General features: G+C 36.5%; 1 protein-coding gene across 1 annotated transcript in view; it reads right to left on the bottom strand.

Moving 5' to 3' along the window:
- Window positions 1-14208, bottom strand: part of pkhd1l1.1 (PKHD1 like 1, tandem duplicate 1) — a 65551-nt gene that overhangs the window by 35420 nt on the left and 15923 nt on the right. Inside the window, exons 29-40 of the mRNA XM_067411072.1 lie at window positions 13108-13272; window positions 12592-12713; window positions 12020-12152; window positions 10282-10474; window positions 9992-10134; window positions 9718-9822; window positions 9207-9395; window positions 8006-8176; window positions 7153-7364; window positions 2654-3629; window positions 1741-1989; window positions 241-390 (exon numbers count right to left, since the gene is read on the bottom strand). Coding sequence (XP_067267173.1) covers window positions 241-390; window positions 1741-1989; window positions 2654-3629; window positions 7153-7364; window positions 8006-8176; window positions 9207-9395; window positions 9718-9822; window positions 9992-10134; window positions 10282-10474; window positions 12020-12152; window positions 12592-12713; window positions 13108-13272 — 2808 coding nt within the window. The remainder of the gene's footprint in view (window positions 1-240; window positions 391-1740; window positions 1990-2653; window positions 3630-7152; window positions 7365-8005; window positions 8177-9206; window positions 9396-9717; window positions 9823-9991; window positions 10135-10281; window positions 10475-12019; window positions 12153-12591; window positions 12714-13107; window positions 13273-14208) is intronic.

Genomic DNA, 14208 nt, shown 5'->3' with positions numbered 1-14208 from the left:
AGCAGAATGACAGTCTTTATTTCAGCTCTATTCATCTGTGACCTGTTTCTGAGCTGTCACATTTGTCATTGTCTCTCAGTGACTGACTTCTGTCAGTTAAGCATTCCTGGTGTGTTTTGCTATTGCAAAACTTTGTACTGGGAGTTCAGACATAGAAATACTTACTTTGATGGTTTAAGCTATGTTATGCTAACTGAACATTTCTAGACACATACGTAATGCTTTTACACTGATACATGCCATTGCTGGGTGGGACCTCGCAGTTCAGCTGGGTAGATGTTGAGTTCTGTAGTTGCACTTTACAATCTGTGTTACAGATAAGGACTCTGGTGATGTTTGGGTCAAATCCAGAGCCTTGAATGGTAACAACAGCTCCTCCGGCGTAGCTTCCTACAGCAAGACAGAGCAAAGGTATCCTGTAGTGTCTTATCACTCTGTAATTTTGTGTTAATATGAGAGCAAGTATGAAAAGGCACTGTGTGACAGTGGTTCCCATCTAGTTTTGCTTCGGAACACAGATTTTTCATCAGACAAAACAAAAGTGTCCCTAAAATCAAACTTTGATATTTATTAATAATATCTGTATATGAAATTAATGGGCCCGACAGTATGCTAACATTTACTTGATAGGCTGAACAGGAAGATTCACAATCTTGTAAATGCATAAAAAAAAATTTTCAGTTGGCTTTGTGTTTTGAAAATCTATTTTTGTTTCTAATCGTCTTTTGAATTTTGATTGATTGGACTGATGCTCTTGGCAGCAAATAATTCACTACACAAAATACAATTCATATTCATGAAAATTCATGTTTGTTTTTCCATGATGAGGGCATGTCACACAACCAACATGTTTTCAGATAAATGTAACAGATAAAGGTGACGAAGAAGTTTGATTGACACCGTCAACAAAGTATATTAAGTGTTTTCCTTGTTCTTTTATGTTCAAGTACCGTAAATTTAAAATACCATTCAAATGTTTGGGATCACTAAGATTATTTCATTTTATTTGTTTGTTTGTTAAGAAATTACTTTTAAAATACTTTTAGAATTTATTTTTATTTTTTTTAATTAATACTGAGCAAGGATAGATTAAATTGATCAAATGCAGCAGTAAAGACATTTAAGTAATCCTTAAAAAAAACATCAGCATATTAGAATGATTTTTGAAGGACAAATTGATACTGAAAACTGGAGTAATACATATATTTTAACATATATTAAAATAGAAAATATCTATTTTCAATGGTAATGATATTTCACAATAATCCTTTTTTTTTTTATGATTGTATTTTTGGTTAAATAAATGCAGCCTTGGTGCCACTTTCAAAAACATAAAAAAAAAAAAAAAAAAAAAAAAAACTTACCAGCCCCAAACTTTTAAAAAGGAGTGTATATGCCTTATTAGAAATCTGTGATTTTGTGATGTCCCCACGAATGCATTAACACATTAACAAGGGGCATTTACATATAATGTTTAATTGTAAGGGTCAGAGAAGGTAAAAATTGTCATGAAAGCTAAATTATTACTTTTTTTGTGCAAGTCACCTTTAAAAAAAAATGTTAAAATTATTAGTTTTGACTAGGCACTAAAATATCTATATTTTGTATAATGACAAGTGTTCCTTATAAATAAGCACTTTTCATGTAACTAGGCACATTTCCTTCTAAGTGGAAGTCAGTTTTGCCTTATTCTGTCCATATTAACAAATCGTTTACCCTAGAGAAAGTATTTTTGATTACCCTCATTCGGTGTGACCCCTCTCAGCAGCAGCTCATAGGTGAAGACAGACTGGGTCAAGGCATGACCTTTGACGTGATGGTGGAACATGATTGGGAAAGTTCCTCCAGCGTGTTCACCAACTGTGCAAAGCAACTGTGTATCTGTGACGGATGTCACGCTACAAGCCACGCCGCCGATCTCTAAGGAAACGAGCGCTACATCTGTGCCAAAGCCAGTACCAGAGACGGTGATCTCTGTTCCAACCGGACCTGCAAGGAAGGGATTAAGTCCGTTGTAGTATACTACGATGTGTTGTTATATTCAGTAGTTCAATAGAGTGCTGTAGAGATGACATTTCCAGGTATTGGCCAACAAAAATACGAGTTTGAAGCACTTCTGGTCCCATCATCATGAAGTCAAGGTTTTTTTTAAATGGGTATTTGTTTCAAAGCTTGAAATAAGGTCTGTGGTGAACACAAGGTCAAGATACTTTCATAAAATATTTATTTTTTATTTTTTTGAGACATTAAACATTAACATGCCAAACAGGTAAACTCAACTTTTTTTTTTTTTTTATAAATAAAGACCCAAAAGAAAATTGGGAAGCTGGTGTATGACGCTGAAGTCATTTGACCATTTATAGCCTATGTTTAGCTTTTTACCTCTGGCAATAGTACTTAGGCTTTAATTTCATAAAAAGTTGTTCATTTGTGAAATAATCAAGATTATCTTGAACAAAATGTGTAAGAATCCAAACTTTTGTTGGCCACAGAACTTATTTCATGCAATAATCAAAAAGTCAATAGAAAAATCCTATTTGTTTTTTGTCAAGGAAACAAGGGTGATGCTAACTTTTGTGCTGGCCTACAAAAATACGACATCACTGCAGCACTCCGTAGTAAATGGCACAAATTATGGAATGCACAGTCGTACCTGTTATGGGACTGACAGAGGTGATGTTTGGCGTTTGTCCTCTAGAGTAGTTGAAAAGTTGAGGTGGATACTCAACATCAAAAACCTTAATGTTCACCTGCACCTGTCCCTCTGCATGAGGAGGTGTCATGCACCTCACCGTGTCTGGAGTCACATCTAAAATCCTGCAGAGGGAGTTAGCGAGTTTCACAGTTGTATTTCCCGCCACAAAGCCATTTCCTGTGATCAAGAGTGGGGTTCCTCCAGCAATGCTGCCTGATGTTGGGTAGACGCTGGCTTGTGCTATGCTGGTCAGGGTGGCGTCTCCGGTGGCAAGACCTTTGCTCATGACCACCACCTGTAAGACATGCGTGCCAGCAGGAAGGGCACCAACTAAAACCTTGATGTTGCTGTCAGTGACTTCTGTGACTTCCAGCAGGATGTTGGCTGCAGATACCATTATATTGTCAGAGTTGTTCCCAAATCCACCGCCGGTGACCTCAACATTAGAGGCATTTCCACTAACTGAGTTAGGGGACACTGCAGAGACGTATGGTGCGATGGAGTTGGAATATTCAAACGTGCAATCAGAACTGCATGAGGAAGAGATGGAGTTGACATAAACTGCAACGTTTCCCCTGCGAGTTGCAGATGGCGAGGTATCGCACACCACATGAGAGTAGTTCATGAAAATCACATTGCATGGAATGTTTGCTACCGTAACTGAACCATTCGAGAATCCAGAACCAGAGATGAAGAGACGCGTGTAGCCTGTGGTGCTGCCCACCAAGGGAAAGACAGAATCGACCACAGGAAGAACTACAAATCTGCGGTCGTACTCTTTCGGCATGGACAGGATGGCAGTGCCAAGGTTGTTGACTCTCACACTTACGGGTAAGGGGATGCCCACTGGTGCTCCGCTGTCAGGACTGAGTTGGCAGTTAATCTCAGTGGAGGTGCTGTTGATGATGCTGCATGGACGATCTCCAACTTTGACCTTTGGTTGCCCAAAAACATAAGACTTTATTTTCACACTGCTCAAAAGTGACTGAATTTACAGTAAATTGTCCATAAATATTTAATACAATGATAAACTGTATGAACTCTTTTATATTTTTGGCAAACAGAACAGGTCATTGGGTCACTCAAGATGAGAAATTTGCCTTCTTTAAGTTATTTCAGGCATATTTCTAAGTTCTTCTTTTGTTTTTAAATAGTATTTTTTCGCTTGTTTTTCCAGAAAGAATATCTAAACATCCTAAAAACAAAATGAATTAACCTTGGGGTTAACCTAACCTTAATTTTCAAGGGGTTGAGAATAAATACTACATAATATTAAGACTTGTTTTCAAATATTGTATTTGATATAAGTATTTTGTCTAGCAGATTTTTCCACTTGTTTTAACTAAAAATAAGTATTAAAAAAAGAGGGAAAAAAAAGAGAGAGAGAGAGATGTGATGTCTTATTAAAGATACATTCTCTGAAAACAAGCCTATTTAAATAACCATTGAATTCATATGTGATAATATGGGGTGATCACACTCAAAAACTTTATTAAAGTAAAACTAAAATTAAAATATTAATTTATTATACAGTATACAGTACAGTCCAAAAGTTTGGAACCACTAAGATTTTTAATGTTTTTAAAAGAAGTTTCGTCTGCTCACCAAGGCTACATTTATTTAATTAAAAATACAGTAAAAAACAGTAATATTGTGAAATATTATTACAATTTAAAATAACTGTGTACTATTTAAATAAATTTGACAAAGTAATTTATTCCTGTGATGCAAAGCTGAATTTTCAGCATCGTTACTCCAGTCTTCAGTGTCACATGATCCTTTAGAAATCATTCTAAGATGCTGATTTGCTGCTCAATAAACATTTATGATTTTTTTCAATGTTGAAAACAGTTTCAGGATTTTTTTTTTTTTTTTTTTTTTTTTCAGGATTCCTTGATTAATAGAGAGTTCAAAAGTGGCAGTAAAGACATGTTACAAAATATTAGATTTCAGATAAACACTGTTCTTTTGAACTTTCCATTCATCAAATAATCCTGAAAAAAAAAAATATTGTACACATTAAATGTTTCTTGAGCAGCAGATCAGCATATTAGAATGATTTCTGAAGGATCATGTGACACTGAAGACTGGAGTAACGATGCTGAAAATTCAGCTTTGTCATCGCAGGAATAAATTACTTTGTCAAATATATTTAAATAGTACACAGTTATTTTAAATTGTAATAATATTTCACAATATTACTGTTTTTTTTACTGTATTTTTAATTAAATAAATGTAGCCTTGGTGAGCAGACGAAACTTCTTTTAAAAACATTAAAAATCTTGGTGGTTCCAAACTTTTGGACTGTACTGTATATCAAAAGATATACAATATAATTTTAATATTTTAGTTTAAAGCATATCTGAATAAATATTATTTGTTAGAAAAAAATGTTGAAGCCCACAGTCAATAATTTGATCCCTTAAAACTCATCTTTGATCACCAAAATTACATACTTAAATGTTTGTTCCTGTGGAAAAAAATTCTTAATGCCTTAAAATAGCTTGAATGGAACTTTACTCATTTAATATACAAGGATCTATGAATATGATAATAAGCCCCACCTCCACTCACTCGCACAAGCTCAGAGAAGATCCCCTCAACTTACTGAGGTAAACACTGCACAATGATATCTCTTTTTACAACATTGGACACATAACGTTAATTAAAGGTAAAGGTAGTTTGTGATGTCAGAAACACCAGCAAGGTCTTTACTCAAAGTTTTAAAGAGAAAATACTCAGTAATGGTGCTGACTTATGAATTTGCACATGGTTTGTCTTAAAGCATTTTAAAAACACCAGATAGATATATGAACAACATTTAAAACTTGATTTTCACCACAGGGGGACGTTAGGATTTGGATTAGGTGGAGAATAAATATTTTTTGAAAAAGTGGGTAAAGGTTTTTTTTGTTTTGTTTTTTTTTTTTTTGCTAAGGATTGAGTAAATTTTGCTTAGTTTTTTCCCTTACTGTTATAAATAGATTAATTGTATACATTTTAATTTCTAGGCCCAAGTAATTGATGTCCCTTTACTCTGAAATCTGAAGTTCCCCATCAGTCGGTCACTCTTGTCGTCTTGTCCTGAACTATGAATTTTGATCTCGCTAGAGACCAATCTATAAGACCCCCAAAAGTGATCGATAAGGGTTGTGCTTTCCTTCCTGTAGCATGGGTTGGAGTGAAGGCTGTCTCCCTACACCCTCAAAGTTTATGCTGCTGCAATTTCTGCTAATCACGATCCCATTAGATGCAAGTCAGTTGGAAAGCACAACCTGGTCAACAGGTTCCTTAAGGGGGTGAGACGGTTAAATTCTCCTCAACCTCCCTCCATACCCCTCTTGGGACCTTACTCTCATGCTTCAGAGTGCTTCAGATTGTCCCATTTGTGCCTTTGTAATCATTTGATCTAAAGATTCTAACCATGAAGACTTTGCTTCTGGTTCCATTGGCCTCTATCAAAAGGGTAGGGGACCTGCAGGCATTTTCGGTTTACGAATCGTGCCTAGAGTTTGGGCCGGGCGACTCCCATGTGGTACTGAGACACCGGCCTGGCTATGTGCCCAAGGTTCCTACCATTCCTTTTAAATACCATGTAATGAACCTGCAAGTACTGCCCCCGAAGGAGGCAGACCCAGCCCTAGCTTTGCTCCATCCCATCCATGCATTACGAATATATGTGGACCGGATGCAAACCTTTAGAACCTCAGACTAGCTCTTAGTCTGTTATGGAGGCGAGCAGAAGGGAAAGGCTGTCTCCAAGCAGAGGATGGCCCACTGGAAAGTGTATGCCATCGCCTTGGCGTGCCCTGCCCGCTCAGGCTGCTAGCTCACTCTACCTGTCAACGCAGGGCACTGGAAGGTGGCAGCACCTGTGGCGCTTTGGTATGCATCCCAATTCGTCGGTCTGACGAGAGTGACCAACCGAAAGGGAACATCTCAGTTACGTATGTGACCCTCGTTAACCCTCCTAACCCTCCCTGCTGTACCCACAGCTGCAGTACCGCTGCTGGGATGCCAGGTCGCCAACTTCGGCTCGGCTCCTCAGCGAAAACCTGATGTGCGCTTGCATCTGCTGCTCATTTATACCCACTCTGTGGTACAGTGCAGCTGATGCAATTATTGCATGCTGGTTGGCTCATTTTAGTTTGGGCTCTCTAGCGAGGTTCCAATTCATTGGTCCGATGAGACGTCTCCATTCCCTCCTTCAGGGAACAAGGGTTACCTATGTAACTGAGACGTTATATGAATGTATATGTGTGTACTTGTTTTTTGTTGTTTTCTATGTATTGTGATATCTAATTTTAAATGATATAGGTTTCTAAATAGAAAAAGACAATGATTGTTTTTGTTGGTTTTTTTTGCATTGTATTTCATTGACATCTGTCGGGTGTTTGGGACATTCCAAAAAATTCCCTAAAACACCATTAATGTTGTAGCTGACCACTGAAGCTCACCTCGTTTGCACAGTTAATGTTGCTAAAGCCAGATCCACTGATGGTGATGAAGTCATGTGTGGTGCCATGGTCAGGTGTAATGTTGTAAACAGTGGGGCTGGCGCAGGAAGTAAAACTGAAGTAGTGACCATCAGAGGTGTCATTAAATTTCAGCTGATCTTGAAAACAGTCTGAAATGGCCGCACACTCAGAGTCAGATGAGTTCGTTTTTCCTGAAAATGAGTGGACACAAATGACAATTAGGATGATTTTACTTACAAATTCCTCTTGCAACTCTCTTTATTTTGGTCTCGCTCAGTCTTCATTATCACGATTGCAAGTTGTTCAAAATGCGGCCACAAGATTTCTTACTGGGTTTAAAAAGGGGGACCACATCTCCCCTATTTGATCATCCTTTCACTGGCTTCCCATTAAATTTACAGTTGACTTTAAAATCCTTATGTTTGTATATAAGGCGTTGTCTGGCCATGCACCAAGGTATATAAGTGATCTTGTGCACTGTCCTGCTAGGACACTTAGATCTTCTACTCACTTTCTCTTAACTGTGCCTCGGCGTCACTATAAATCAAAGGGTGATCAGGCCTTTTCTGTGGCTGGAATGGTCTCCCCTATCATGTAAGGTCTGCTCCTTCATCGGACATTTTTAAATTTACTCTTAAATCATATTTTTGTTCATTAGCGTTTGGAAACCTGTAATCATTTTTGTGTAGATCTGCTTTGTACTTTGTACAGCTGTTTGGATCAATCTATATTGTGTTTAAATGTGCTTTAAATAAATGTTGTTGCTGTTGTTCCTTATCCAAAAACTATAGTTTATGCTAAAATTACTTTTGAATATATGTTGCCATTGTACCTATATTCATAGAGGCCTGTATTCCTGTCACAAACACCTGAAGCCCAACAGTGCTCTCTTTCAGAGGCATAACGGTCACCACACCCTGCAGCATCTTCTGGTTGCCAGAGTCAATGTAACCGCTGCTGTAGTAGTAAACTCCAGGAGATGTGAAACGATAAGCAAAAAACCCTGATAATAAAACAGACACAAACAGTAAAATCAGATTTTGTTCCTCAATCAAACTAGTGTCACACCACTAGCTCTTATTGCCCTCTAGAGTTCATTTACAGAATACAAACTTTGACATCTACAGTAAAAAGCATTCAACACATTGTCTAACAAAACAGTACAGTACATGGTTTACTTTTACTTTTCTGACTTTACTTTTTTTTTTTTTTTTTTTTACAGTGACTAGTGTGTAATTATGTTGGACATTAGCTAATTAAAAAGCAGACACCTTAGACCAACTTATTTTTATAATTATAAATATTTAATTATATAAATATTTAATTATATTTCCTTGAGGACCAGTCTGTAATGTCACAATGGTCATGACAATCAAAAGCCACTTAACTGTTTCTGAGTCAATATAGTGTACTGTATGTGACTAAATGAAATAATGTACATTTTGCAAAAATGTCAACTTTCAAGCTGGCAGCCATTAAAAAGTAAAAGTAAGAAACACCTTAAAAAGAAATTTTGTATTAAAAATAGTATCTCCCAGACTGCTGATGCTTCCAAGGTAGAATTGTAAATTATTAATTAAATACCATTCAAATTTATTTGTACAGAGTAAATATACAGTGCCTTTGAGCAACTAATTTGTGTCCAGGAAAACTACCTTTCACTGAAAAATAAATAAACATAAAACTTAAATGAATAATAATAATAATAATAATAATAAAGATTTACTTGTCTGTTACTTGTAGAATAATGTATTTTTCAAAAGTATAGATATTTATATTTATGAAAACCATCTAATTATTTACATATTAATATTCATGATTTGTGGTTTTTGACTCCTCTAGTTACACAGGGTCTCTTTATAAAAATAAGACTAGAAATTGTACCATTTTAAGCAAGGACTGGGTTTCAAAATGGTTTTCACGCAAATGTTGTTCTCGCAAATAGTGTGCGTAGTATTGTTTGTCTGCTTAATGTGAATTAGAATGAGCAGTGTTAATAGGTTATCAGATATTTGTTGTTGTAACATTTGTACCTTTGGCAGCTCGGGTGTCTCCACTGCTGAAAGCAATGCCATCATAGTCTGTGCTGCTGGGACTGGACACACTGAAGACCCTGTAGCCCAGACCAGGCACAAAAGCTGGTGCGTCCCAGCGCCAAACCACTGTATCCCCCACTGAGGCTATTATGGCAGAGGGACTCCAGGCGTAACCCTGACCGTACACTGAACACATATGATGTAATTAACTGTATGCAAGTAGACAAACAAACACAAACACAAAGGATTTCACTGAATTCTGCCAGCGCAGATACTGTGTGGGACTATATACAGCTTAACGAGCAAATAATAATAATAATTAAAATAATAATTATCCCGCTTAGACAGTGCTATGGAATATCTTGTTTTGTTTGTTTTTTTTTGCTGGCAGCTCAAGTGTATTTGATAAGTCGGTGTCAATGTGCTGACAGCCATTGTTTCACTGTCTCTGATGTATTCAGGTTTTGTGTGCGTGACAGAAAAAGAGATAAAAGTAAAGAGATATTACCGGGGTGGAAACCTTGGTTTGTCACGGTATGTGTTTTATCTCTAGACTGGGTCACACACTCAAGTTGATGATCTGAAGCGGCTGTCACTCGGCATTGTGTGTCCCCTGTATGAAACGCACAACTAGTACTAAATGATCTGGAAACTATTTCAGTAATACACTGTTAAAGATCAAAAAATCAAAGTAAATCAAAGTATTTCACTGTTGTTTTAAGCATGTGGGATATTTTTAAGAATATTGATATGTATTTTTTTCTGTTGTAGTCTTATCTTACCTAGAGTGACATTATTGTCTGCTGCGACAGGGCTGAACCCGGAGCCGGTGATAGTGATGGTGGTTCCACCATACAAGGACCCCAGAGATGGAGAAAAACTTGTGACCTCTAGAACATACTCTATGGTGGTATTAACGCCAGCACTGCACACAAAGAAAACAAATATTTAATCACTCTAAAAAGCTTCATTTTTGACTAAATGTCATTGTAAATGCATAATTCCTGTTGATATTCCATTCTACTGTTGTAGCATGATATTTACTGAGTACATGTAGTAAGTGATATAAGACCTGGTCAAGGGGTAACCCTGGTTTCCGACTCTCACACGGACATTGTACATAGCTGGGGGAAGAGTGGGTATCAGGCAGGTGATGTTTTCATCGGTCCACTGCAGCAATTCACACTCAGATTCACCAATCAAAACAGAGCTGCCATTAGTCTGCGCCTCAAAATTTGTGCCCAAGATGGTGAGAATCCTGTGACCTTTATCAAAAAAGATAAGTGAAAACAGTGTAAAATTATTGGCTGTTCTTGTAAGATTGCAAAGGGTGAGGACAATGAGGAAGTTACAAAATTGCTGTGAGTGTGATTTCAGTGGGTTTTTTTTGTTTTGTTTTTTTTTCATTCTAAGAAACGTCACAGTGTTGAATGTCCTTCACCACTGCAATAACTGGCTTTTCTGATCATGTTACATCAGATAAAGCTAGTGGAATTATCTAGCATGCACAAAAGAGCTGAACAAAACTTTTAGTTGAAGTTTGTCTGGAGGCCATATGGGGGTTTACAACTGAAACCAAGGTGAAAATGCAGATCAGAACAATGGGATGGAAAGAGACACTTGACACTTGAATGTGATTCTACCTGTTGGTTTGTATTCCGTGACTTTCATCTGCATTATGTCTCTCTAAGAATAAAAGCTAACTAGAAGAATTATATGAATACAGAAGCAGTGGAATTCAGTAATTGTAGGTTGGACTCTTTTAAAGGTTAATTTTGTTGACAGTTTCTGTCACGTACATCTCGAAATTGTACCTTACTAATGCTATTAGCAGTTCATAGGGTAGCCGTGACTACAGGATATTTGGAATAAAGATAAAAATCACAACACGTTTCTTCTTACAGAAATGGTCTGAAATGACCACTTGCAAAGTGTCAAATGTGAGTAAAAATTGGTTTTGGTGGTAAAATAAAAAAAAAAAAAAGGAACATAAGACAAGTTATACATTGCATTGTAAAACTAACAGCTTGGTCCTCGCTGATCTAAGAGATGTGCCTACTCAAATCAAATATATGTAAATGGTTGCTAAACAAAACATGTGACGTGTCTTCTTTCAACTTCATCCTCACTGGGAAATTTACCATCAGGAGAAGCATATATATATGAACCCATATGCTCAAAATGTACATGGCCTAAAGCATTCATGAAACTATTAGAATAAATAAATAATTTTCATATTATATTATATTATACACTTTCATAACAGCTTTATGGCCAGTAAACTTGTATTGGTAGGTGTGGCAAAAGTTAATTTTAGACTAGCACGTACACATCATTATGGCATAATGGCAATGCCTAATCAGACTGGATTTGACTTGTATGTTGAAGGGATTAAATCTTTGTATGAAATGAACTGAAAGCTGGCCTTCCTTATTTAGTACTCTGCATTCTTCCGAATAAAGGCAAGTGAACTCTAAGAATAGAATATATTCAACAGGCAGAGTATCGGATTACAGCTCTAAATCTCAGATTTGAATACAACAGTTGTAGACTGTTTGCAAACATAGAATGAGACTATAGTGCACCAATTTTGACAAGATGAATAGGCATTGAAAAACATGTTTGAACATCTAAAGCAATTCAGGGTACTTGTCAATGTCACGGTCTGGGTCTAATGTAATGTTTAATGAAAAGGGCCCAGCTTCTTTAATGTTTTTATGGTCATTCCCAGGGAATACATGGACTGTTAAACATATCTGCCCTGAATTGGGTAAAAGTGTCTATCAAATTTATAAATATTAATATCTTACCAAATACTGTTGTAGTTTGTGGGCTCACGGATGTGATCAAAGCTGTCAGAGTGTTGCTGTATGTGAAAGAGCCATTTGATACTGCTGTCATCTCTCCCGTGGTCACTGTTACTGTCTGTTCACCTTCTGACCCCTGATTGATGTCATACACAAGATTCATGTATAAAAGTTTAATTGATTCAATATTGAACAGCATAACGTTTTTTTTCCCACATAAATTCACTAAGGGGGGAAAATCCCTAGGATTACTGTCTCTGTTGTCTCACTACCAGAATCACCAAAAGAAAGATGCAAATTACATGTACTCAATATAGTTTGGACAATTCCCCATCTTTCAAGTCAGTTCTGAGTGACAAGTTGTGGACCATGTGGATGCAAATTTAAAGTGGTGCAACAGTTTAGTGAATTTGCCCTTAGGAGTTCTGTTAATAATACTAATATAAACAAAATTAATAATAAGATTTTTATATTCTATTCAAATTATTGATTTTATTAAGTTTTATAACCCATTTAGGATTTAAAACTTAAAAGACCTTTTTTTTTTCTTCATGAAAATCAAGCTCTTTACTTACAGCTGGAACTATGCATCTCAGCTGGAAAAGTTCCACTTCTATAATGTTACATGGCTGAGTGCCAATGGTGACTGCAGTATCATTACTGAATCCATAGCCTGACACTGTCAGAATCGTCCCTCCTGTGAAGCCATACAAAGGAAGATCATGCTTATAGCTAATTGTAAATAACAGTCGTAAGATATGTTGGGATAACATAATGTGTGTGTTTCTTGTATACATGGTTTATGAGGACACAAATGTGTATAATGACATGGGCATTACATTGTAAACATGATTTATAAGGACACTTCCTGTGGCTTAAAAAAACATACTAAACTGTGTTTTTTTTTTTTTTTTAATTAAAAAGGGGCAGGGGTAGTTTAGGGGGATAGAATATACAGTTTGTACAGTATAAAAACCATTACGTCTATGGAGAGTCCCCATAAACCACATATACAAGTGTGTGTGTGCATGTGTGTGTGGGTGTGTGCATTACAATCTACTGTTTGTAGAGAAGTGTAATGCTACATGTACCTGCCACACTTCCTGTTGTGGGGTTTATGGAGGTCACTCCTAACAGGTGTGTGAAGTTAAAGCTGTTGTTATTTTGGTATTGGGCATTTCCCAGTACAGAGAAACTCAGAGAGACTGGATATACACCTGCACTTGCAGGACCGACCTGGCAGGTTATAGAGGTATCTAAAACACAAATAAATAATTTGATCAGATTGCTTTAATAGTGTATAATGAAGTTCACTAAAAATTAAAATTCTGTCATAATTTACTCACCTCAACTTTTTTAAATAAACAAAAGTAAATAATATTTTTTCTTTTTCTCATGCAAAGCTATAGTATGACTTCTGAAGACTTGGAATATAGTGCACAAGTCGTGTGAACCACTTTTATGGTGTCATTCTTTTTAAAGCTTGGAAGCGTGTAAAACCTTCTTAAAGGGATAGTTCACCCAAAAATGAAAATTTGATGTTTATCTGCTTACCCCCAGCGCATCCAAGGTGTAGGTGACTTTGTTTCTTCAGTAGAACACAAATTATGATTTTTAACTCCAACCGTTGCCGTCTGTCAGTCAAATAATGCGAGTGGATGGGAACTTCTACTATAAGAGTAAATAAAACTTGCACAGACAAGTCCAAATTAAACCCTGCGGCTCGTGACGACACATTGATGTCCTAAGACATGAAACGATCGGTTTGTGTGAAAAACCAAACAGTATTTATATCATTTTTTACCTCTAAAACACCACTATGTCCAACTGCGTTCAGCACTCGTTAGTAAGGTAACATGAAATTTTCATTTCTGGGTGAACTATCCCTTTAAGACCTTCACGGATACAATATAATGATATACATCCGTTTTCTTTCTTAACTGTTTACACTCACTTTAGACCAGTGTTGGGGAAAGATACTTTTAAAAGTACTGTCTTACAATAATGTGTTACTCCCTAAAAAAAGAACTAATTGTGCTACGTTCCTTCCTGGGATTTCTTGCTTGTTTTTTAATTAAATAATAAAAAAAAAAGTTATATAAAAGTTATATTTTTGGCAAATGTAAAGCCCCTTTCACAGCAAAAGTGAATTAAATAAGCCACCGACTGAAGGAAATACACATTAACGCCTG

The sequence above is a fragment of the Chanodichthys erythropterus genome, chromosome 15 (genome assembly GCF_024489055.1).
Source record: "Chanodichthys erythropterus isolate Z2021 chromosome 15, ASM2448905v1, whole genome shotgun sequence".
NCBI classification, from domain to species: domain Eukaryota; kingdom Metazoa; phylum Chordata; class Actinopteri; order Cypriniformes; family Xenocyprididae; genus Chanodichthys; species Chanodichthys erythropterus.
The sequence above is the reverse complement of the archived record's forward strand: the minus strand, read 5'-3'. Positions and strand labels throughout refer to the sequence as shown.